The 27,153-nt window shown below is 42.4% G+C and overlaps 1 protein-coding gene across 2 annotated transcripts in view; it reads right to left on the bottom strand.

Moving 5' to 3' along the window:
- Positions 1–26,626, bottom strand: part of PRKAG2 (protein kinase AMP-activated non-catalytic subunit gamma 2) — a gene marked incomplete at both ends in the record, with an annotated part of 223,964 nt that extends 197,338 nt beyond the window's left edge. For both annotated transcript variants that reach the window (XM_080338959.1, XM_080338960.1), the window contains one exon: positions 26,021–26,626. In XM_080338959.1, coding sequence (XP_080195085.1) covers positions 26,021–26,113 — 93 coding nt within the window. The remainder of the gene's footprint in view (positions 1–26,020) is intronic.
- Positions 26,627–27,153: the final 527 nt, after the last annotated feature.

Here is a 27,153-nt window from a genome sequence, read left to right as displayed (position 1 = left end):
GATCAGTTGATTCCCACCTGTCCATGGCACACAGACCAGCAACACAGCTTCACAAACACAGCATATGTTCCTTCTCAGGCTGGCTTAGTGACAAACCTTAACATGTACACAACTGAAAAGCATCAATGTGGAAAGATCCTCTTCCCAAAACCACAACTGTGTGTTTTGTCATCAAGTTTCTTTTTTGTAAGCTGCTACTGTCAGGAGCTTAACACAGCAACGTTAATTTAAATTCCAGGGTTAACAGAAAATATCAGAGTCCCCAACACAAGTTTTGAAGTTTTCAGTGTTTTAAATATAAGCAGCAGTGCTAATGTTATGTGCCTGTTCCAGTGCTGGGCTGTGGAAGGAGCAGGAGAGGTGGCTGCAGGGAGACAGGAGCTTTATTAGTGTGTGCTCAGAACTGATGTGGAAAATCCAACACAACTTTGTGTGAAATCACACCCCTTGTAATCCTGGAAATGTGTAAAACACAGCATATGCAATAGAGACAACACTAGTCTTGCTTTTAGAGAAGTTAAGCAACTGTCTGGTCTCTTCAAAAGGCCTGTAGGATCCACAGATCTTTTTTCCTTCCCAAAATAATCAAATCATAGACTTAAATCTACTACAGGCATCTCGCACAATGAACTCTGCTCTCCAAGAGTATCAACATCCTTGTATTTGTCATTGCCCAAACAGATAGAAGAGCTAAATAACACGAAAAATTAACCCACTGCGAGCAAGACTTACAAAGTCAATAAGTTTTTACCTTGATCACATCTCCCTAAAGGAAGCACCGCTCTTCAGAAGACCTCAATGCAAAGATTATCAGAGTTCAGGTACCTCTGCAAGTGAAACTGTGGTTTCTGTGCTGATACTGAAAAGCTTTTGCGGCTGTAGCAGCAGAGCAAACTAATTTCTTCAGAGGATGGGGGGGCTATTAGCTTAGACCTCTTTGGCTGAACACACCGTATGTGCTAATCAGAATTAACATGCTTGATTCAGCCACTGTTTCTTTATTTGGATCTAAATGTTCACAAAATCAGCAGGGATTGTTGTGGGTTTTTTTTTTAATCTTGCTGCAGATGGAAATTTCCATACTACAGTTCTGCAATGATTGTAAACAGGAGACTGGTTTCAACATCATCAGATCTTAACCCTTTCTATAGAGAACAGTGGCTGAATAATCTGTAGGGAAGGGAGATCAGGGCAATCCAACAAGGGCTCTGTGCAAAAAGGAGGAACCAAAACTGAGAGCAACATTTCTGCTCAGCGCCCCCTATTTTAAACTGTAATGAAGACGAAGAAGCAAAAAGGCAAAAGAAACAAGCTAAAAGAAACATTAGGTCACTAACTTTGCAGAACTTATACACTGTACAGATAAAATCTGCATCTGATCCTTAGTTCAGTATTATATATTAGCTTGTATATGACGAAGTAAAAAAAACATAAGAGGAAAGCTTACACAAATTCTACAGGACTCCTTCCAACTCCCTCGCCTCCTAGTTCAAGAGGTATATACACTTTTAATACTGGATATCTTAATTTTTGAACCATGGCATCCCAAATTTGACATCTTTAGTCTTTTCTCATTAATCTGAAGAGCGAACAGGGACAGAGCCTGCATCCCAAACCACAGTTTCCTCCTTCCTATTACCAGCCTGCTGGGTGGCAGGAGAAAGAGCCGATGCCACAGGTTTCCTCCATCCATGGGCCATGTCACCCCAATTTGCTGTACACGCTGGAGATGCAGCAACTCTGCCCCATCACACCTTTAATAGAGAATATTTTCCAGAAATACGTGTACACAGGGAAAGGAGAAGGGGTTTCTGAGTTTCCAAGTCTTGTCCTAGGCACAGCAGTTGCTTCTTAAGGTACTTCAGGTTTTGCCTCAATCTTCAGACATCAATAGAGGGATTAAACGTTTCAAGGGTGTGTTTACACAATCCAGGCCTAAATTATCCCTGCCACACCTCTCAATGGAAGCAGCCAGGCATGTTTGCTTTGTTTTGCCTCCAAGGAAGAATAAAGCAAAATAATAAAAAGATAACAGGTGTTTTTAATACTCTGAAGATCTAAAAAGTTCCATAGTGATTCGGGGTTAAATCCCAAATTCTAGATCTTCCTTAAGGCTTAAGTTATAAATCAAATGCAAAACTGTCAAACCCTTGCGTCACATCTAGCAAACACAGACACATATTTCAAGTACAGAAAGAACATTTCAAACCCTTGAATTATCTGGTTAATAAACGTGCATTCTCCAAGCAGAGATTTTCTGGTTCGTGACTTCTGTCAGAGAAGCGATCCAGCCTTGTGCAAATTTGCAATCTCCATCAGAAAGGACTCCCCTCCAAAGTCTCATCCGAACGTTCCCACCTTTCATAAGATTTACTAGACTTGTTTACTGTCTGTTGTTTAACAGGCTGTTCTCACTAAATCTTCTTGCTGTCCTGTTGCAGCGGTCTGAACAAAAGTCAGATCCAACTGTTCGAGCCTCATTTTACTTCTTACATTGTTTTGCCACCAAGGGACTATCATTTGGTCCCTATAGTTCTACATGCACTAACTAAAGAGCGCATCTCATCTGCACCGCAACACTAAGCATGCAAAACCAATCAACCATCTATCACGCTCATTAATTTAAATCTGTGAAGCATCATATCACCAATAAAAAGAGGTATTACTATCTCCTTTCGAAACACAACGGATCTTCTCCCTTTCAGAGGGGTTTCCATTTATTTTTTGCCTAAACCTAAGCAGAGGGAGCTGAAAAGCCTGGCCCTTCGTGAGTAACAGTCCTGTGAATTCCTTGTCTGAGGTTGAAGCCTATGTATAGTTTTTGATTAATATATATTTGATCACGTTGACTTCTCTTTGAGTTCTGCATATCCTCCTTGTGGGCCTGGTTTCACTAAATTGGCAGCGATCCAAGTTAAATTTTATATTTTTATACACTTTAACATGGATACTTTTTGAGACTGGGTTTTTATTTTATAAAAAATAGCGCAAAAATGGCTATTTTCATACACATGTGAGCCAGGGCTACGGTTTATTGCTAAATTATTGCATAGGTTTGAACACATTGCTCCGAGAAAAGATCTGTGATTGTTTAGCATTTGGGCTGCTGGCAAAATTCCCTGCCTGGGGCCGTTTTTATAAATAGGCCTGAGGACAAACAAACAAGCTACTAATAACAAGTCGACTGTTCTGGTTTGAAGCAGCCTTGCTTTGTGTTGTCCAGCACACGAGAAGCTTGGATGGCAAATATAGCAAAACCTATGGCAAGAAGTAAGGCTAGATCATGCCAGGAATCAGTGGCACTTCTATTTCTCTAAAATGCTAAAATTTCAGTTCACTAAAATAAACGTAATTTGGGGGAAATACCAAAATACACAAGACTGTGTACAGCTGTGCTGTTTCAGATCTCCATTTCAACTATTACTAGGTAAAATGTTAAGAAAACAGGTAAACGGCTTATTAACAGCCATCACCGTCTCCAGAAAGCCTGGTGAGTGCCAAGCAAGCTGGTCTTGCTTCTTCCAGCAGTTCTTTTCGCCATGCCCCACTCATAACTACACCAAAGATCTGGACAATACTCAGGACATCCCGTTTGACTCCGAGGAAGTTCTCAGATTTGTCAGGAGCACTGAGGTATCTCATCACAACTCCTAGCGGGAGCTTCTCCTTCCATAGGTAATCCATTGGGCACTCACCCAAAAGCAAAGGTCAGATTATCTGCCATCTCTGTCTCAGTCTGTTCCCTCACTCTCATCACACTTCCATTCTTTTTTCTTGCTTTCAATGATGTTTTGTGAAGGTGATTTAAGCTTCCCAGCTAAATACTCAAACACATTTGTGCGCCTTCAGTACTTTATTTGTGAAAGACAGTCTTTCTTCAGTATCTTTCTCTGGTATTTCATCTGCTGCTTTCTCTTTCAGGAAATAACTACAATGTCAGTAGAAGACATTTTGCACCTTTGGCTTTGGACGCTTATTTCTTATCAGTCAATGAAAGCCAGAGGAGTTTATAGGGGAACAACCCATCCCGATGCAGTAACTCTTCCGAGCAGTGCACCTACGGTAAATTATTCTGGAGGAAGGTAAGGCAAATTAGGCCCCTTACCCTTTGAAATTTCACTTCTGTTGCTTATGGACCTTATGTCTGTTACTTGGAGGATGATCTTCACCAGTCTCTATTTGCCCTGGGTTCCTTGATGTAGACATCACAACTTCCCTGTGTGCCGCCCATTTTCTCTGCTAAGTTTCCCCTTGCCGGGGGGGCTTATTTTTTTCTTTCCATAACTGTGTTGGCTTTGCTTTGTTTTGTCTTTTGTATCCTCCTTGGAGAGCACACAACCACAACCCTCCTCAGAGACTTAACAGCTCTCTTATCTCTTTCTCTACGTCATACAGCAATAGCAGCTTAGTCTGCGAGAAAACAAACCCTCTTTTTGCTGATAAGAAGAGTCACTTATGCTTTTCCTTCCCCTTTGTCTTCTCCCCTTTTTCGAGGGAAGATCTAGCCAGTTCTAACGCCACTTCATGAGATGACGCAGGCAAGAACATGAAGCCTAGTGGACCATATGCAACTGCTACCAGAGCGAGCACTTTTCTGATAATACCCAGAAACGATGGAGTCAGCACGGATTAAGGAAACAACGAAGCGCTCAGCATTTATGGCAACACACTGACGCATTTCAGGGTGCGTGCTGCAGTCCCAGGGAAGCAGCAGTGACATCGCTAGCGTGGATGAAAACACTCTAGGTAATAGTATAAAAACCACATTTGCCCAGAAGAAAATCCTCTCTGGTAGGACTACATCGGTCCTAATAGCAGAAGAGCAGAAAGAGGAGCTGGTAGGAATAATGGTTGAAAGAGCAGCAGCTGGTTTCTCTCCAGAATCACCAGCCAGAGAGTTCCCTTGGCACAGGAACTGCCACACAGCCCTCCCAGGAGCGCCCTCATAAATCAGCTTCACTGCCATGGGATGGATTTGTACTTGGTTGAATTTCGAATGGTTCACAGCCTGCAACATAAAACTGTCCCAGCTTTCAGCAAAGCAGAACTTCTCGGATCTCCATGGGATGGTGGTGGGGTGACCAGACACCAAAGTGGACACCAGCATCCTCTCAAGGGGGTCTAGACTGGGAGGTGAGCACAAAGCCAGGCCAGGGGCCAGGCAGAACCTGCTCTCTGGATTAATGGACTTCTACAGTGTTGTTAACCCAGCAGCATTTCCAAAAAATGCTAAATCCACAGGGAAAACCAAAAAACCCTTCCTAAAACATAAGCATTACCAAATAGATTACTTAAACATTTCACTACGTTAGTTTACATACATGCAAACAGCTTTGTTCTTGATATCTTGTTGCTTCTCAGCGGGTATCTGACAGCAGAAGAAAATCTTCAGAGCACTGACTTACACAAAAAGGGGGGAAAAGGACATTCCTTTTCACCTTTAATGAAACCAGTTGTTTCTGCAAGTTTCTGCCGTCCTGCTATGCCACAGCTGCTCCAGCCCCACCGTCAGCTTTAGCCAATTGAACTCATCAGTTTTCAGCACACAATGCAGCTGAAAGCCAATTCGGCTGGTAACGCTGTTGGAAACAAATCACTATTCACCCAGATCTTGTATTAACCGTTTATTTGCCTTGACTACCACCACTGAAAAAGGACAGCTCACAACCTGCAAAGAGACCAGAGAAAAAAGAGAAGAAAAAATATAGAAGAAAAATGTATAAAATTTATAAAATGCAGCAGAAAAAATAAAAGGAAACAAAGCTTTAAAAATTATTCCAAGCATTAGCCTCTCAAGCCAGATGGATAAGACCGTGAAGCAGAAACTGAGTAACTTCTACTGCAAATGGGCTCAGCATCTCCCAAGAACTCTATACCCTGTCAATAAAGAAAGTGCGAAAAGCAGGCTACCCGAAACACAGGGAGACCTGAGTCTAGGCAGGCTCAGCTCTAAAGGTCATGCTGTTTTAGCCAAACCTGTAAACATCTACCCCATCTGCTTGTCCCAATCACTCTCTCTTGTAAAGCTCTAGACAGCTGCTACTGCTGCAAGGATGACAGAGGTCACCCTAACTAAACATGTTGAATTCTATCTTAATGATTTCTTCAGATAATTAGTTTGTCTTCCTGCACTAAACTGATTCTGCAACAAGAGATTTATAGGCTACACAACCTATAGGAAATGCCACACAAACACCTTGCAGATACAAGTTCTGTTTTAGTGGGCTATAGTTCAACGAACTCTCATGGATGTTCCACACAGATGTCCATTTTTTCAAGATAAGTTTTAGGGAAAAGCAGGACAAAAAAGGCAAAAGTCAGAAAAATAAGTGATTTGCTGAATAATAAAAAAAAATATCGAATCAAAAAGATCTATCACTGTCACTAAGACCATGAAATGTGGCACTTTTGTGCCACCTCTGTGAGACCCTGCCCAACTCCAGCCTAGTGATAAGCCAGACAGCTGTGGGACAGATCTGAATTTCTTGGCAATTTCTTCCAAGATTTAATTTGTACACAGCAAACCCTTTGTTACCCCCTGTGCATCCTCATGCTGTTTCCCTTTGCCCCAAGTGTCAGCTACCAGAGCTGGGAGCAGGGAGAAGTCTCTTGTGCTCTCTCTTGCTGGTATCCCAAGCAAAATGGAGGACAACAAGGAATCTCAAGTCCCTAGTGCAAAGAAAAGCAATAATATTTCCATTAAACAGTTTACTGAAACCTGGGGAAACAACCTCAATATGTTTAAGCTAAGCCAGACACCTTGGGGATGACACCAAGGTACTGGGCTCACTCCCTGACAGAAGCTCCAGAATATGTCACAGGAAGGATTTGATTATATCAATGAGAGGAGGAACAGAAATCAGGTTAATTTAACCAATTCAATTTAATCAGTTTAGTTGAATCCCTAAATTATGTACTTATGGACTATAATTTTGTCTAAAACTTAAGCATTCAATAGCTAGACAGAGACACACTAAAGTGTACCCATCTCAAAATGATCCTGTGAATAAAGCACATCATCAGCACTCGCATCAGAAATCCTCCAGAGCACATAAAAAGCTTTAATAGCATATATATTAGCACTGTGAAAACTCATCTGAAATAATGCGTACAGCTCTGTGTCAGGAAAGGTTAATTCAGCTGGGAACAGGTGCACCAAAAGACGATTTTGACGATGAGAGGACGCAAGTGAGAGAGCTTGGCTGGCTCAGCTGTGCAGTTGACAGCTGAGAGCATACGCAACAGCTCTGCAAAGTCACACCAGGTGGATAAACACCAACAAGGGAGGAAGAGAAAAAACTCTTCGTGGGTGCAATCAGAAAATGGAAACATTGTGAATAAATTTAGGTTGGAAAATAGGAAGGGAAAAGAGTGCAATCCTGGAGGGAAACTCCAAAAAAACGAGGAACATCACTACTTTTCAGACAGTATTTTCCTGCAGGAGCAGGAAATGGAAATAAATGGCAGGTTATAGAAGGCTCCTTCTTGCTTTATGCATCTTCTAGAGCAAAAAGGGAAAGGAATAATGATTATTTCTAGCACTTTTTCTAGGCTCAAGAAGTTCTGCTCCTATTGTGGAGACCCTGTACCTAACAGATCCGCAGAACAGAAACAGTTCAGATGTTCAATGGCTGGAAGATCAGGAAGAGCTGCAGACATTTGGAAAGGAATCATTCTGTGTATAATATGAGGGTCAACATAAATACATTGGATGATTCAGAAGGTTAATTCTGAGCCGCTTTCCAAATTTGGAAAGAGACTGGTACATAACATATGGATATTAGGAAAAATTTCTTCCTGGAAAGGGTTGTCAGGCATTGGAACAGGCTGCCCAGGGCAGTGGTGGAGTCACCATCCCTGGAGGGGTTGAACACATGCGTAGACGAGGTTCTTAGGGACATGGGTTAGTGCCAGAGTTAGGTGATGGTTGGACTCAATGATCCTAAGGGTCTCTTCCAACCAAAATGATTCTATGATTCTATGTGGCTACATGTCAGAGAGTGACCCTTTCAGTGTTCAGAGGAGGCCAAGCATATTTTTTGCTAAACTTGCACCAAAACATACTAAACCTGTCCTAAGAAGTCCTTGTTCCCTAACACCACACTTCTGGTCCTTCTCAAAAACCTCACATCGAATATGCTGCAAGGATTACATGCAAAATTACACATGGAAATATGGGTGTGTGTAGACACAGCCATACACATGACAAACATGAGATACTACTCATAAATATGTTTCATCTGCTTATACAAGACTTTCAAATGCCCCAAGATTTGATGAAGAGCTGTAGAATGACTCCAAAAGGGAATCAAAATGATCCTACCAATGTAAAATAACCAACGAGCAGAAATTATCTTTGTAACCTACTGAACAGCCTGGAAAAACAAACAAGCAAGCAAATGCTATTTCTGTGAATGTGAAAGAATTAAGTAGATTTAAAAGAGAAGCACGGGAAAAAAAGAGGAAGGAAAAGCTTTAAAAGTTAAAATACAAGTAAAACAGGACAGAGAGAGAAAAGAAAATAAAAAGCTTCCCAAATTGGATTGGAAAGGGAACATACCAACACTGATCTTCTATTTCAAGCATTGCATCAGCCACCACCATAGTCCCTAATGTCACCTGTCTCAGCCACCTGGCAGATAACTTTTATGGTATCTAGAAAAACAGACCCTCCTTGGGAGAATCCTGAATGGATTTGTCACCATTTTTCCAGGTTCAAGCCACTGTTCCCACGGTGAGGGCGTCTTTCACAGCATCTGCTCTTCCTCAGCTCTCCCCAGGGCTCAGGGAACGGCCGCTCTCCAGAGGCATCAGCTGCTGCAACTTTGGGATTCTGGTGACCCGTCTTTTAAAATAGTGGGAAGAACTCCCGTGGCTCCCTCAGCAGGGCCTTTCTGGAGCCAAGAGCATGTAAAACACTGCTTGCCCTTGCACTTAACTCGAGTAACAACAGCGGCTGTACTCAGTTTAAGGCAAGACTATACTTTCCCACCCCTCATTTAATGCTGGCTTATTTCCATCAGCCTTAACAATGAATGGCAGAGAGGGATGTTTTATGGGGAGCCATAGGCTCACGGTGCTATCGGATTCTGCCTCTGCTGGGTCAAACTGACTTCACTGAAGGCAGTAAATCCATTTACACAGGAGTCTGACAACAGACCCCACCACAGGTAAAGTCCTGAGGCCAAAGGAAGCCTCATTACAGCTCATCTTATATATTAAAAGCTCCATACAGAATCAGCGCACAGTCAGGAGTGGGCCAAGACATCTGCCAGTGCTGAATTACCTACAACAGTCTGGCTTTTTAGCACCATGATATTTTTAGCTAATGTACAAGAGAAGGGCACCATTGAACTCTGCTTCCCAGCTTGCTATAGACTTGAGCAAGTTACTTGTTATATCTTTTCTTTCCAAGCTTTAAATCAGAAATAATGATACTTCTGGGGCAACGTGGGTATTATTATCTGAATCATTTCTCCTAAACATTTTGATATTTGTAGAAGGAAGGAGATGGAGGACAGTGCATTAGGGTTATTATGTTATGTTAGCTCTCTCACCAGGATTTCTTTTGAGGAGAGTTTTAAAACAAATATTATACTTGGATCAAATACCCCATCAATAAAAACCTGGATATCCTCCAAGAGTCCACTTCTTTGGCAAATTCAAGCAAAGCAAGTCTCCCCGTATTTGAGGTGTGAATGAAAACTTGAGTGCATAGAAAGTTGATATTAGAAGGTACATCTGTCTGATAGGAGCTACCACCTACGGAGGATAAACAGAGAATAAAGTGAAGAGTGTATGGATAACAAGGTGAGATTGAATGATAACGGGATCTTGAGTATACCCAAGAATCGACAGTCCAATAACTGGTGACATTTTACATTTCAGATTCAGAGTAATTAGAGCACTGATATTAGCTGGTTCACTAGGAACACCCCAAACCAGGGCCAGTGCAGGCAGGCAAAGTGCTACCCAGACACTTGAGTTCACATAGAATGAACAAAACATGTTTTTCCCTAGACACACATAAGTAAACCATTTGCGGCCAGTCAAGATCTCACAGAACTTTCCTTTAGCAAATTAATTTTGACTCCAAACTCCATTCCACACATTGCATTTCTTGGTGAATAAAGTCCTCCCTATCAGATATTCCAGATGAAGTAATTTTCTTGAACTCCTGCACAAATTTTCCTCATACTGCTACGCACCAGTGAAACACCTGGTGATCTCTGTCCTAGAGCTACCGACACGTCCGTTATATATGACAAAACATAACTTCTAAAGCACTTCAGAGCTTCTCATATGAGATGGTTTGTATCGGTTCCAGAGCTCACTCCACATACTCTGCACCCAGCCAATTAACTGCCGAAAGGTCAGTGGAGCGAGCGCTCGGTTTGGGCCACACGCTCCCTTCAAGATTAAGAAGGAAGCCTCCAGGGTGCTGGGTCAGGACTGCCACATTTCACACTACAAGGTTTTCCTCCTCTTCTGCAGTCCTGACACGGGGAAGAAGCGCAGCCAGATCCAAAACAAAGCAAGCTTGTGGTTAGGAGGTGACACTGTTCTCGCAGTCTGGCTAGACTTGGCTTTAACCACCAAATCAACTGTGGATTTCTGGACTGGTGAGGAAATGAGACATTCATGACCTGATTCAGAAACTAAAGCTTTCAACAAAGTTTTAGATGAATCTGTTAATGAATTACCAGCAATAGCCGAGTTTATATTTGATTGAATTTCTGTGGTCAGCTTAATGAATACATATACTTGGAAAAGAGAAAGAGTCAAGAGTGAGAAATGTTAAGCCTGTTGACAGAACGTATCATTAAATTTCCTTCCCAGAGTTAAAACCTCCTGTGCAGCTAAACCAATGTGTCCGATCAAGAGTTCCAGCTCCAGCCATCAGAGGTAAGTCCTGTCCCTCCCCTGCTATCACGGACCCTTTTCTGAGCACTTCTGTAAAATGATCCACACTCATGGCCAGCAGTGCTGAAAAGCCTGAAAACCAGAATATCCTAGAAAGGAACATATGAACTTCTTAAAGCCTATTTTTAATTCATTACCAGATAGAAAGAAACCTTGCTTGTAACCTCTGGAAGCTTCTCGGAAAACTCAAGCTTTCCTTGGAACTGGCCTTGTGTGCAAACTGAGACAGATGATAAAAGGCTTTTCTCGATTAAATAGATCACGATAAATTCTGACATGATGCTCAGAAAAGAAAACAACATTAACTAAATCACCATGATGATTTCAACAACAACAAAAAATCTAGCCAAGTATATGTACTATGTACAAAAAACCTCATATATTATGCATACATACATAAAACAGCTTGAATTCACAAATTCTCTGTCTGTGTACAAAGGCATATTTTATTTAAATGACTGTTCTAAATCCATATGAAGCACAGGATTTAGCCTTATAACTGTCTCTTCATCTCATATAGTTACCAGGCCTCTATTTAAACAAAATACGGTCTGTCAGAATTCTGTTTGGCCTTTTTGTATTTCGTCTCTACAAGGAGGATGTGAAAGAGAAAGGTTGAATGTATTTATTCTGGCCTGGGCGCCTTGCCAGTACTCACAGAGGTATTTTAGTTTTTCTGGCTCACAGTGAGTTCAACCTCTTACCTGCCTCCCCATTTAGACCGCTGGAAGCAACCACAGCTACAGAATTACAGTTGTAACACCCTCAGAATAGCAGCGAGGGTGAATCATGGCATTAGCCATGTATTAACACTTTACCCTCATTTCACTCGTCCATCTCCATCACACACCTCTTCCATCAGGCATTTTGCACAGTCCTGTTAAATGTGGTATGATTTGTAGTAAGCAGAGCTGTAAAACTTGTCTGCGAGGAGCTGTCTCTCAGTTGAATATCCAGAGGACACTTAGATGTTTGTGAAATTAAATTATTGTAAAATTAAAAAATATATACTTTAGACACTCACAAGCTTTAGGTGGTTCCTTCTCCCATCCCTCTAATCTACAGAAAGTCATGCTGAAATCTTAACATTTTTGCCTTGTACAGAAATGGTGCCTCCAGCTCCAGCCGCGCTGATGACAGCGGTTTCAGTGATGACAGGGAAAATACTCCCACTAATACAAGTAACACCAGAAGCAGACCCGGCGTATCCAGTGCTGAGCAGCTCCTACAGCTGGAAATCCTCTTCCAGCAGGTTCAGCCGCTCCCTGCTCTGTGCTGAACAGGTCATTTAAGCCAAAAGAGTATTCCCTAAATCCCCTAAAAGGCTAATTGTGGGTATCCTCCATGAAACAACAGGAGCCTTGTGGCTCCCGTTAGCATTAAGCCTCCCACCCTTGGGCAGCCAAAGTCATCAGAAGTTCTGAAAAACCTGATATTGATCCCTAAAGTTTGCCCATGTCTCAGGGTTGTAAACAAAACTAAAGATCCTTTTCATAAAGACCCAACATGGAACTCTGTGAGATTGTTTTTTGTGGCCTTTCTATTTTGTGCCCATGGTGGTTTTTAGAAATTGCATCTAGAGATAGCAGCTAGTGCTTCTGGCTGGGGGTACTGCTAAGGGGATATTATTTATGTGGAGGGTACAGTGGCTTTTGGAAATCAGTGGATTACAAAAATAGGAACTCATCATAAAGAGAAATCTGATGTGAAAACTGGAAGACTGTCAAGAAGAGCGAGAAACTGAAGATCTTTTGGCAACATGCTCAAAATCAGTCTGAGTCAGCAACGATGTTTAGCAGATTGCTGTGAAATGAAGTTCCCGACTCAGTGCCAGAAGCCGGATTTCTACACTACAATAAACATCTTCGGGGGTAACTGCTGGAAGGCCCGTCCTGCCTGTCGAAATATGTAGAAGTGCCGCAATGAGCTGTTGGGAGGAATTTTATGGTACGAACTTGATTTGTGCTCTGAGCCACAATCAGTCTTCAGGGCTGTCCTTGTGATAAGTCTCACAGCACTGAATTTGCATAATTTTAACTAAAAAGGGATAAATCTAACTCCTTGGATAAACCATCCTATCGTTCTGCATTCTCACTTTTCCGCAATGCTATCAGCAATCATATTTCTACCAGTAAAGAGTTCCCCATCCTCCTTAACCCTATTATAATTTTCCATTTAAAAAACGCTCCGGCATAATCAAACCACTTTTCAAGATCAATCAGCCCTGGTGGGAACAAGTATCTGTCTTGGAGAAAAAGCAATTGCATTGGCATAATCATGTTACTAATGATAGGTACATTATATAATCAACAAATTGGTGTTTCTACTGCCTATTCCCTTTCCTCTTGCCTCCCTAATAGTTCTCAGTTGAGTTGGACATTTGTGATTCATTTAGTAAATGGATAAAGTAAGCATTTGGATTTTTACCAATTGTGTTACATTGTGCTGATTACTAATTGCAGCTGTTGCATTTCACTGCAGAAATATCTACTTTTCAGCATAAGTAGGATGATCTTTCAGGAAGAGATGAACATGCAAATGTCCTGTGTATCCCTCATGTTTTCTGTGTCCTTGGTGTAAAGAATCATTTCATCTCCATGGAATGATGAATCCCAGCATGGGTTGGTGGCTTCTGTGTGTAGCTGAAGTTCCACTGTGTAATAAAGTATAAATTTACTCTTTCTACTTTAGGAATCTCACTAACTTCACTAACTTCACTTTCAATTGCTCATCATTTCCTATAGCACCTATCCTACAGGATAAATGTTCTGTTTTCAAGCTCATCCTACCAATTGATCATCCCTTCATCGCTGTCTTTATCTGACATTTTTTTTTCAGAGTTTAAGCAAAATAGAGTGTAGATATTTCAGCACAACAGTTCTTGAGAGGAAAAGATGTTTTTCATTACAAATAAAACCCCTCAATCATGTCATTTTATTCTAATTTATTTATTTTATATAATTGATCTGCAAGGCACTTCAGCTTGCTCTGGGTTAGAGGACACAGTATGGAAGAGACTCAGATAATTAACTCCACTTCAGCAGAATATATTTTGAAATGCCACTAGTATGTTCCATTAATAATTAATTCATTTAAATCTCCCATTCCCAATATTTAGGCAGTACCAAATAACTAGAACCCAAAATGAACAGAGGATGTCAAGCCAGCTCAGCAATAAATTGCCACTACCTATTACAGTTCAAATCCACAACCCCAAATAGCCAAGAAAGCCTCTAGAATAATAAAAAGAAGCCTTCTAAAATTATCTACATGGGCAGACTAAACGACAAGATTCCTGTTGCGGGACTTCTCCTTTGCAACATGTACATTTCCAAAGAGCAAGCCCAGACATATTTGTTTTTACACGGTCTTTTCCACACCAAGACACATTTCCATTCCCCCCTCCCCTCCTTCTGCTTTTGTATTCCATCCTCCACACCAACAATTAGTGGAAGTGCCTGGCTGTGCCTGCTCACATTGTTCCCAGCCTTTTCTGTCCCCCAGTGAGCTCTGAAGACCATGCGCTATTCGACATGACGTGACTTGGAGGGGTTCGACCGCAATGGCCGTGTGCAGGGGAGCAGGCAGAGACGAGGAAGAGGGAAGTTAATCCAGGTTACAACAGTCTTGGACAGCAGGACTCAAAATAATATGCGTTAGTCTCTCAGCACGATACTCTAGGTGAATGGACTTTAAATTACATAGTCATGTAAACCAAAAAAACAAACCAACCAAACACAAACCCCACCAAAAATAAAAATGGCCTAAAGGTCGAGATACAAATTCAGCTCGTTGTTCTGTTTGTTTTGTGACATTAAAACACAGGATATGGAATAAAAAATAACCTTAGTACAGCTAGAAACTAAATCCAGATGTTCTAACATTGGGCAGAAGCACATTCATAATATGTTTGGGGTTTTTTTTGTTGTTCCTGAAATAATTAAACATCCATCGCATTTTCCATCACAGTTCATTTCTCTGCAACATGAGCAATTTGCCAGGCTGTAGTACACGCTGAATGTGTTGGGTTTATAGCAAACAGCTGCGCGCAGGGCAGCTTCACTTCGCACACAGACACACGCTCTGCACTTGCATCCTTCCATGATTTTTAAATTAACCTAGTCAAGTGCACAGAACATTCCAAACCAGAAGACATAATCAGAGGTACCTATTGCTCTCTGGAAATGAACTCTTAGAAACATCTTCTCTGACAATTGATATTTCCTTGGAGTGAATACTTTACACTTCCTCTCATTTTGTTGCTTAAGTCCAGAGAAATAAGATTTTACTGTTCCTCCAGGAGAAGGTGATTCCCAGACAGACGTCCCCAAATGTTCAGCTTGTGTGTTCCAACACCCATTAAAATGCAGATTCTGATCACTGCTATTACTGCTCGTCCCTATTTACATGTGTGTCTCTTTCTCGGTCACTTCAAATACAGTCAAGGCCAAAAGCTTGTTTTACAACAAGCAGCAATACTGACAATGATCTGTAGAACTCCAAATACCTTTAATTCCAAATACCTCTGCTTCAGAAACATGCTGACAAAAAGTATATCTCGATTATGGCAGAGAAATAGATTTTTCTTTTTAAAATATTTATATTTGATAGTAATTTTGACCTAACTATCCACAGTAAATATAAACACATCAAATGCCTACGGTTGTTCGCAACACATTTTAAAGGTTTGTGCAGGCAAAAAAAACATATATATAAATAAAAAATCCTAACAAATTTTAAATGAGTGCAGCTTTTTCTCAAGGTACATTGAAAAGTTGAAGTGAGCAGCAAAGGAGTTTCTTTCTGAAGTGACCAATATGTAGCAATTGGTCACTTGCAGTCATACATAATGTAGAACATGGACTTCATTGTGTCACTCAAGTCTCACTAAGTATCAGTATTACTTTCAGTCTTTATCACCAAGAGAACAGCTGCTATTTATCTCTTCCCAAATTACCTCCTGGTATTACCTTCAATCTTTGTTCCGTAAAAAACAGGTTTCTTACTTGGGTTTTTTGGTTGTTTGGTTTTGTTGGGGTTTTTTTGCATTTTAGCTATCGGGTGCAAGAGAATGTTATTGGGAATGGAAAAGTAGGGAAATCGGCTTCTGTTTTGTAATGCAAATATAAATAGCAGAGGGGGAAGAATGACATCTTGAAAGATGTAAATGTTGATTTTCAAGTGTATTTGAGGACACCCTGATGCAGGTGGACTAGCAGTATCTAGTATCTAGTAGTAGATACTGCAAAGGGACCTCAAGAGCCTAAATTCTTTTGAAAATCCTGTGTCTCTGAACTATGAGGCTTCTTACCACCTACTGTTTTTTCTCTAGGATTAATCTTGTGAATGGTATTTCAAGTAACCTTGAGTCATCTGTCCTTCTGAGATTTTTGGATCTTAGATTATAGACAGATGGACATGAAAACTGAACAAGTCACCAAGGCTTACCGAGTTACCACTCATTGGTTTGATCTGGCAATGCACACCAGGAAAATAAAACATGTTGGCTAACTAAGAAGGGATTGTAAAGCAACATGTTTTATCCAGCATCGCAGTGGGACAGAAGGATGCACACAGTCTGTTGATAAAGCCAAACTGAGGAACAAGAGCTTGTGTGGCCTTGGTAGCTATTGGTTGAGGTCCACCAGGACAGCTGGTGAATACTGGGTGAAAAACATTCTTGCCTTACTAAGTAATGGAGACTAACCCACTGCCGTACATGGTTCAATAAGGCATATTTCTTTTTACCAACTCCGTGTTTTACAGCTGAAAATCCAAAGAGCTCGTTTAACAGCAGCTTTTGCACGCCAGCTGATGATGCCTCCACAGGTCTGCCACAGTGAGAGGAGCCAAAACTCTTCAAGCACACAATGCAGGAAAAAGAATTGAAGTAATCACAGATTTTGAATTACTGGTATTACTTTACAAAGAAAAATGCTGGCATGTACCTTCCTGCCTCTGCATAGCATAGAGTGTGTACAGCCATTCTCAAAAAAAAACGGAAAATGTATAATTAATCATCACCCAACTAAAAGAAGTCTATTAAATTAGTATTTACCCTTAACATCAACTAGCTAAATAAAAGGGCAAAGAGAATAGCTGAATAACATCTTCTACCTCCCATTCATTCCAGGCTGTAAATCTTACATTTATGAATAATGTTGGCTCAACTTTTCAAGCGGCAAAAGCTCTTGGTTTTCCCATAAAGAACGAGTTCATCTAACATTAGTGGAAGGAGTACCCAAGAAGAATAGTGTTGAGACCACACGGGTATTCCCTCTCCTGCAGTAGCTGGCAGCAGTACTGGGGAATGCCCAGCCCCACCAACTGGAAGGAAAACTCAGTGGAGTGCAGGAATGGAGACATGATGCCCGAAAACTACTTGGAGGGTGCTGTAGGTTGAAAGTGGCTGGTAAAGTGCTATTTCAGATGTCCCAAACTCCATACATACATATATATATTACCACTAACTAAATGGCTGCAGATACCTCATTTTAAAAACTCTACAACTGATGTGCCAGCAGCTATTCAGAAAATAAAAAGGCTAACGTTTCACAGGTTTCATGGAGGGAGTGGTGATCTGGCACACTCGTTGAAGTAGCACTTTAGATGCTGGAAGTTAATTAGTCTCCTCTAATTTATCTAATATCGTCAATTCTTGGTCTTTCTCACCAAACTGCCAAAAGCATCCTAACAGTGTTATTTTAGGAAATGACGTGACTGTCTATAGACATTAGACTGCAATCCTTCCACTTTACACATATTTTCAAAAAGCAAAAGGGGAAATACTTACTGTCACTGCTGACTGGATCCTTATGGGCCAAATACCATAAGAAGAAGAATGGGGTTATTGTTAACTAAACTAGGTCTCAAAACTTGGTGAGTCAAATGGTCACACTCCTGTACAACATGGAGCAAGTTGCTTAAACTACAGCCATCTACCTGAATATCAGGACTACAGGGACAACATTGTTTCCTCTCACACTACTCTAGTCTATCACATCTACCAAGGCTTTCTATACTACAGAGATTTTTTTCTGCACTAACACATGTATGCTTACACATGCACAGATTTCCAGCTCAACAGCGTTCAGTCATGGATGGAAAGAACATCCCATAAGATGCTTCTGTATCTCAGTGCCGCACAGCAATGAGTTAAAAATAGATCATCGTTTACTAGTCACAATGTTAAAAAAATGAAAAAGTGAGACAAAAAATACTATTCTTTTGTACTTTGTGTGTGGAATATTCTTTGTGGACCTCAGGCTTCAGCTATTCCTCAATGCAAAGCCTACGTCAAGGACTTTACTCTGTTGCACCTCAGGCAATACAGTAGACAGAGATTCAGATAGGTAAGTGATGATTTAGTGCTCTTGTCCCTGAGCTGACTTTCCTCATGCCTCTTGGTTTAGGTCATACTTCCAACACAGAAGCCGTGATTAATACTCAGTAACAGCAAATCCCCCTCTAATTAATTTATGCAGAAGGAATGACAACGCATGATGAAAACCACATTCCAGAAGACGCAACGCTCTGCTGAGGAGCTGGCAAACTCCCATGCACATTGCGATAGCACTGACTAAGCACCTTTTATGTCTTCCTCGTTGTCCCCTTCTTCCGCACACCTTGGTGGGACCATTGCGTCCAGTTTCTACTCCCATCTCGGAACATGCTTTTCCCAGAAGTCTCTACACCACACGGCCAAATCCAGTTTCTCTCCCCAGATGGACACTACACTTTTTGGGACAAGATCCAACCAACGGCAGAGCTAAATTCAATGTGCCTGTGTAGTGGCTGAACAATATTTAGTCTCAAAGAGTTTCCCTTGCCCAAATGCGTTCCTTCAGAGCAGTGAAGCTGTGCAGTCTCCATCCTTGGAGATACTCAAAATCTGATGGGACACAGTCCTGAGCAACCTGCTCCAGCTGACCACAGGGTCAGCAGGAGGATGAGACAGGACAATCTCTTGCAACCTCAACTATCCCATGATCCTGTAAAAAACACTTGTTAGCAGCTATACCTTCTAAAGGCCACACCACCAAAAGCAAGACAACACAGGCTTAGCAAACATATTAAATATACACCTGTTTAAAGGTATATAACAGTCCTGAATCTGTGGAAACTTGTCCAAGATTATGGCTGGGTAGCAAAAACAGAGTCATTGCGATACACTTCAGAATTCTGTCCATAATTCCAGGTGTCTTTTCCGGTTTCTGCGTAGAGTCCATTCAAAGTAAGTGGCATGCAGGAAACAGCCCATTTCTTCCACTAGACAGGTTACAGGCAATGCCGATGGCATCTGTTTAGTCCATCACATTCTTACAACTACAACTACACCTTTTCTGAGGGGATGTGTCTTCATTGCAAGGTTTCTTCACCCTTGGATTCAAATTTTAGCCCTGTTCTAGCTCACCAAGTATTGATTTCTCTAATTCCTCAGAAAACATGTTTCTAAAGTTTTCTAAAGGCATCAACATTCACGTGGCTTCCACAAACCAGGTCTGAACATCAATGATTCATAAAAGACCACTAGTAAGTCTACAGCTGAGTAGGAAAATCCCGTGTTTTGTAGTGCGATAAGCCAGCACTCTGATCGCTCAGCTTTTCTTTCTTCGGCTTGCAGAATCAGAGTATTTTCTCATTTTCATTGTTCCAGCAGTATTACCAGTGTGAAAAGATAACTGAAAATTGCACAGTGCCTGCCGTGAATAAATGACGATAAAGGCTTTATAACATGGCAGATAATGCTTATAGTGTACACACTTCCTCCTAATGAAACTCCAGATCTATGAATGTGTTCTCCAACAGCTTAAAAAAGGCAGATAGCTCTACCACTCTGATTGCAAAAATAGTTTAAGTCTTCAGCTTATGACATGGGTTCTGGTTTTGGAGCAGAAGGTCACAGGCACCTTTTGCAATAACGACCAGAAGGTCTGAACAATCATGGCGGGTTATATAAATGACAACCATGAAATATATACTGCAATGCATTTGCTCTGCATCCCACTAAGTTACGCTTACATAATGTAATTTACTGTCATGCTAAATTATATGAAAGTTTAAAGGACATGACATACCATTCTATGAATCCTCAATGTCAAAAACTGAAATACCATGTTATGTTCTGGTTCTCTACTGCATAAATAATGCTTTCATGCTTTAAAGTTTGCAAATGTAGTTATATGCAAGTGATTTAAGAGAGACAGTATTGCAGATGCAAACACTAAACTGAAGCATAATATTCCAGTTCCTGCAAACACCTAAAGAATAAACACAAAAACCAGCCTGCAGTAGAAATATTCATACACACCAGTGTCTCAACTCACTGCTGGCACAAGAAATAATTCAGTAGTAGTGCAACACTGTATTGCCAAACCATCAATAATATTTTACAGTTATTGATGGCATCTTATATTGATGTGTGTACAGAAGTTCTCCTTTCCAGAAGAAAAAACATACTCCATTCAAGCTGCTTTTTCCTTTTGGCTTTGAAGACATGCATAAGTCTCCCTGTTTGTTACAGCATAATACTTTCTGCGGTGCATCTACAGTGCAAACAATAGTAGGAAACTGAGACAGCGGTTCTCTGCAACCAGATCAGGCCCTGAAAGCAGGATAATTGTCGAAGCCTGGTGATCAGGCCTGGGTAATGTCACCCACAAAGGGTTTATTTCTGTGCCAGACAGACAGATTCTATGACATCTCCGGTCTGCTACTGATGTCATCGTGATGCTTCATTTCTCTTGTAACCAACTCTGCTCTTTCATTATTCCCTACACATGAGATGGCTTTTGATATAAACTCAGCTCCTCTTCAAAGGGATGAGAATTATACGTGGTACTTCACTCAACATTAACATCCATAATTTGGTCTACCAACAGCCATGCTGATACAGTTTTGGCTCTTTCCTACTCCATGCCGAGCCAACACATGACTGTCCATAGCAGCAACAAAATGTTAAATCCGGTTCTCCAGGTCAAATTCTGCTTTCAGTTGCATTTGAGCAGCTCCTTTGAATGCCATGTGGTGCCCAGGTGAAAACTGGGCATAGGCTGAACTTTGCAGGGCTGTGAACAGGCACTGGAACCTGCCAGGTGGAGATCATGACTTTCCACTCCGCTCCTGACCCCTCTAGCAGCAATACATTTTCTTCTGTTTCAGAAATGGTGTGAATCACCTTCCAGGAGGCCAAGAGTCTCACTGTCCACATTTCTGTGAGGTTTCTTCTGCATTCATGACTTATTCTTCCAAGGAAATTCACGTTCCTCTGAGCTCACGGGCCTCACAGCATTCACAGGTTGGATGAGACCATTTAGGAGCAAAATCTCCTAACAGAAACAGCAATGCTTTTAAAAAACAGTACTTTTCAATAAGCTGATGACCACTTTGCATTATGCTTTAAAACCAAAAAGGCAGAGAGCTGCTTTAGTTACAGTGGCAGCTATTACAATCGCAAACATGAATCTTTTCTTTGTTTTCCATCGAAGTGCCATCTCAAAGCTCCTGAGCAAATACCTCCTGCCCTTTCAGATCCTTGATATATCAGCTCTTTAGGGAGGAATCCAAATTTAAGCTTCAAGGCCACAGAGGCTCAGGACAACTCAGAGTCTGCCCTATGAGAGCACAAGGGAGGACAGTTGCAGATTTAATTTTAAGGAAACATGTCTCTCTCCTCTGTCTCCCTCTCACCCCACCTCCTTTTCCCAAGAAAACAAACATTTTTGTAATTCCTAGATCACATTGGAAGCTTATTCCTTCATCTCCTTCAAAATAATTGACCAGCTTGTTTCCCGTCTGTGGCTTCTTAAAGCAAACCTTAGACTGAAGTGCTGTTCTCATCAGCCCACCCAGCAATGACCAGGAGACAAGAAGCACTCTGCAAAAACTGTGACAGAACAAAATCATTTCACAGTGATTTATTAGGCATGCAACCACTAATGACTTTGCAAGTGTGGAAAGCAAGATGGAGGGGACCAAGCCAACATTAGCTGTCAAGAGCATCATTGTCATCTCTTTGGTTAGAAATATTGAAGCCATCTGATGTTTCAGCCTGGCATCCTGACATAACAACAGGCCTGGAAACAGCAGTAAATTTGCACATTGAGGAGTCTGTTCAAAATCACAAAGGCTCATGAAGAAATGGGAGAAAGTGTGCAGATCTGTTAGTTTGTGTGGCATTGAAAATAAAGGATCACTATCTCTAGGAGCATCCTTCCAGTGCTTCAACTTTGTCAGGGATGAAGTGTTAATACCAGAGGTAACACTGAAATAGGGTTTTATATTATATTTATATTAATTTGTGAAAAAAAAATCTCTTTGTACTTTTGAATAAAAAGTCACCTTGTGAGTATTTAGGAAAAATCCAAGCAAGTGCTGAGGTTCTGCAATTCCCACGTGCGGGGAGCAGCAGGTGCTTGGCACTTGCCATGGTGAAGCTCTTGAGACAGGTTCTGCCCTCGGTTGTACTGCTGTAAATACAACACAACTTTGCTGGCACTCACTGCATTATCCCAGCTGAAATTCATATAAGCAGGAGCAGACAAGGATGACAATGGTAACGTTAACGTTAGTACTGATCAATTTTGCAAGACGACAAAAGAACACGCTGATCTCACTGCTGTGGGCTCCTACTCAGCAGACAATTGCATCCCATCTCAGAATAGAGTTTTGAAAATGTTCAAAGTAATGTGCAAGCATTATCTTCTAATGGCTTAAAAAGGAATTCTATAATGTTAATGTCTTCATATTACAGCTGTGATGCATCTAGGGAGCAAAGGTTTCTGTCTAAATCTGTAGCAGCTCGCGGGGATATTTGGACCAGACATTTCCATTTAGGCATCTCTAATTTCCAGACTTCAGAATATGCTGCTGGGAAAGATGGAGGTTGATATGACCTCTACTTTACAAAAGCTCCTGCAATTTTATTATGGTCCATCTAAATTACTAGCTTGTTAGTTGTGTATTTGAGAAGAAAAAAAGAAACAAAAAGCTGTTCAATCAGTCCAGCAATTTAGCAAACGCTTCCCTGCTGTGCTCACAGAATACAGCAGCCTCCACTTTCCTCTTGGCCACTGAATGATGAGTGGAGAGCACCTAGAAACCCACCTGGCAGGAACGTGGTGGTCTCCCACTATTCCCAGAGGCAAGGGCTGGACACCACCCACTTGTGCCCAAGGAGACTGAGCACAGAAAGAAGGTGAAAATAGAGTGTTTCCAGACGTTTTGTATCATGTCTTGTTCCTGCTTGAGAAAGGTGCACCTGAGAAATGCCCTCAAGTGTTGAAAGGCACAAAACCAGCCTTCTCAAATTGATCTATTTTTTCCCACTGTCGCAGGCAAACCCCCAAAAATACAAATATGTGGGAGAGGGAAGCAAAGTACACAACTTTCTTTCCAGACATGCCTATTATTCCACAATCCTCTAACCTAATTGTAGTATATTTTGCAATATTCACCTTTTTTTGTGCACAATATTTGTCATTACTTTTTCCGTCAGCATTTCTATGTGACTAATAAGTACTTTTTAGGATAGTCTGCATCACAACAGTACCTTTCTGTCCCACTGTTTCCTCTTTCAGAATTGACTCCTCTCCCCCCTCCTACTCAGACCTTGCTAGTCCTTCTCTTGTTCCTAATTTGAAGATCTCAATGAGCAAGAATTACATGTCTCAGCAATAAACACGATCTCACAGCAAAACAAAGAAGAGGATGAATAAAATAAAAATTACCGTCTGGTGAAAGCTCCCTTGATAACTACAGCTACACTGACAGGCGCCACTGAAATAATAGGAATGATGCTTCAAAACAACAGCCAAGAAAACATTATGAAAGAGAAAAAACAACAGTCTAAATGGATCTTTTCAAATGCAGATTCCACTGTCAAATGAGGAGAATGAGAAAAATGTTCTTTCTTATGGCAAAGTCATATTTAAACTCTGCCAGATAACAGAAAACCACCAAAAATGCAAGTACAACCTGAAAGATCCTGGGCCGAATAGTTCATTTCAGGAATGCTAGAATGATGCAGAATGGAACACAAGGATCATATTCTGGGGAGGGAGAGGAGGGATGGAAGGTGTTACCTTGTTATCAAATCTTGACTTGCTTCCAGCTGGGTGAACAGTAAAATTTGTGCCGACTTCAGTGCAATATCAGGCATTTGCAGGCTCGTATCTGAATAACTGCCACTACTTAGTGACAAACTGCATCGCAAAGAGGCCAAGAGATTAGTGAACATGAAAAATTATGGCCCACTACTAATCACAGTATCACAGTATCACAGTATGTTTGGGATTGGAAGAGACCTCAAAAGATCATCTAGTCCAATCCCCAATTGATGCTCCAAGACAGAACTAAGGCAACACTCATGAAGTGAGGCTGTCTATGGGCTTAGGGATGCAATTAAGAAAATGCATCAGCCTTCCTCTGTCAATAATTCTTAAGTGTGAACAAATTATTTAGGTACTTGTTCCACCTTAGCTTCACAACCAAAAAATAAGGAAAAATACTGGGTTGGTCAGAGTTATCTGGTGGTCAGAAGGTATTTCAAGAGCAGCAGATGTATCCTGTAAAATCCTATAGCAACCACAGCATCTCCTAAGCTACCTGTGGCTCTTCAGCAAGCAGAAGATGCAGCTTCTCGGAGCAGATGCGGAGATCCAGCTGCACAGAAGTCCCCAGCTAGACCGAGTCAGAGCTGGGGGCTATGGAAAGAGATGGCAGAGACAATGCAGTAGACAGGGTGGAAAAGAATAAAAAGGAATAAAGTGTCAAGGTGAGTCACGCTTTGGTGCGGTACATTTTACTTTCCTTATATTTTACATCCCTATTGTCAAGTACTACTGGTAACATGGCAAAGATTATCGCCTAAAAAGTCCAGTCACAAATGCACAGGCAATATCCATGTTAGCAGAAACAGCCCCTTTTCTCCTACTAAATGCACTCAGAGCTCCAGAAGCTTGGCTTAGGCTCCTGGGCTTGCATTCCTCTCCAGAGAAAAACAAAATCTGCAGAAGAACCATGTATTTCTTCTCCTTTTTATTCCACATGCTCAAGACACCTAATAAATTCACTTTGCCTTCTTATTCTTCCCTAAAGCAGACAAAAAATTTAGAACTAGAAACATCATTTTGCTCCCTGGTGGCCTGGCAGAGACATGTGGGACTGCTTCCCACTTTCACATACTGAGATTTAAAATACAAACAAACAAAAAACACCAAAAAACAAACACCACACAAAACAGATTGCACTAGGATACAGGGACTCTGCCATTTCTTACCAGAAGCACTGAAACCAAAAGCACAGCGGGACTGAGAAGTAAAAACTAAATACTTACATAGATAACAAGAACATCCTAATAGTAAAGAAAATAAAGTTTTGAAAGGTATGTAAACTCTGGAGACAGAGCCAACCTTTTAGTACTCACTGGGAATAGAGAGAAAGTTTTGTTCTGAGGTTATTCTGTATCTATACACTATAGTTTCTTGCATGTTTCTTTACAGCGTGAACATACAAAACAAACCAGAGTAAGTGCACAGCCTGCGCGGCTCACTGCTCTGCTCCACCTTGGCAATACAACTGTCCTTGCTCTTTCGGCAATAAACAGACAGCTTGTGTCCAAATCTGAGTGAGCTCTGCGTTCCCCAGCCCCAGAAATTCAGCTGTGGATTAGTCCTGAGAGGGGGAACAGTCCATTTAAACACTGATTCAGCCACAAGGTACGGACAGTTCCCAGAGCCAAACCTGGGGAAGTCGAGACCAGCATGTGGGGGTGAACAGACATTTTGCTAAACCGTACTGCGAGTCTGTGTGTGATCGGGGTGAGACACACTGACCCAAACCCACAGCCCAGGGCAGGGGAGCAGTGGTGCAGCTCAATTTATCCTCACAGCCCGGTGCCACGGGCCAGGGGAGCCCCCCATGCTCCAACCCGCCCCAGAGGTGGAGGACTTGCCTGTTGCATCCCCCAAATTCCAGACCTCACCAGCAGGAAACACCTCTCCCTGCCTTTTGCTGCGCTACATGTCAGAGAAAAACAAGCTCCAGCGCCCAAACCACACCAGCTGCCGAAGGGGAGGAAGAGCAAGGAGCTACTTACGGGGATGTGCACTCGCAACATGAGTTTCTTCTGGCTGGAGCTTTTCTTGCTGCTGGAGGCATCTTTCCTCTTGTCCATGGCAGTGCTTCCCATCCCTGCACCCCGGCGTGGTGCTGGGCGATGGATCTGGAGGGGGAGGCTCCTCTTCCACCTCACCCCACCGTCCCACCGGCCGCAGTTACTCCAAGGCTCCTTTTTCTTTCTTTTTTTTTCTTTTTTTTTTTTTTTTTTTAAATAGCCTTAGGAAATTGGGGTTGGGGGGGAGGATGGGAGAAGCAGAGGAAAGGGGAGGAGTTTCTCCAGCTCCGGCCTTTAATCCCCGCAGCGAGGTGTCAGGAGGGACCTTCTCAAGAGTATGAGATGCCCTTACAAACGCTGCTCCCTCTCTCACTCTTCCGCCCTTTTAAAAATATCCGGAGCATCCTGGGGGGTGAGAAAGTTTCCTTCCCCTCGCCCAGCCCGGCCGCGCTCTCCCCGAAAGAGAGGGGAAAAAACAATACAACCCCCAAACCGCTCAAACGCCACAGAAACCCAAAAAGGGGAAGGCGCTGGGGCGAGGCTCCTGGCAGAGCGGCGGCCGCGGGGGGCGCGGAGGAGCGCGGATGTCCCGGGCCGGGCCGGCTCCGCGCCCCGCGGGCGAGCGCTGCCCCGCGGAGCCCAACGCGGAGCCCAACGCGGAGCCCGGCCCGGGAGGGAGGAGGTGTCCGGGCGGTGCCGAGAGCCCCGGCCAGCTCGCCAGGAAATGCACAACGAGCCCAGCGCGGCTGTTCTCCGCGGCTCTCCGCGGGTGCGGGCCGCCCCGCTGGCCCCTTGGGGAGCGGAGATTGGAGCTGGGGCTGCGCCCGCATCCTCCGGGCTGCTGGAGCACGGGGGTGGGCGAAAAGGCTGGGTTTCACCTTGCCAAAAACGCACAGGCGGCGCGGTTCCCTTCCCTCCCGACCTCACAGGCTGATTCCTCCCCGCCCTCCCCCCGGGATTTCTCCCGGTCGTGCCCTAAAGGAGGATTATTTCCCCCAGAAGCAGCCCCTTCCTACCCCGTAGCGCTCCCGCGCAAGCAGCACCGCTGCGCAGCCCGGCTCTGCAGAGCCCAGCCCGGCTGTGCAGAGCCGCAGCCCGACTTTGCGGAGCCTAAC

The sequence above is a fragment of the Nesoenas mayeri genome (genome assembly GCF_963082525.1).
Source record: "Nesoenas mayeri genome assembly, chromosome: 2".
Lineage (NCBI taxonomy): Eukaryota > Metazoa > Chordata > Aves > Columbiformes > Columbidae > Nesoenas > Nesoenas mayeri.
This window is presented reverse-complemented; position numbering and strand designations above follow the sequence as displayed.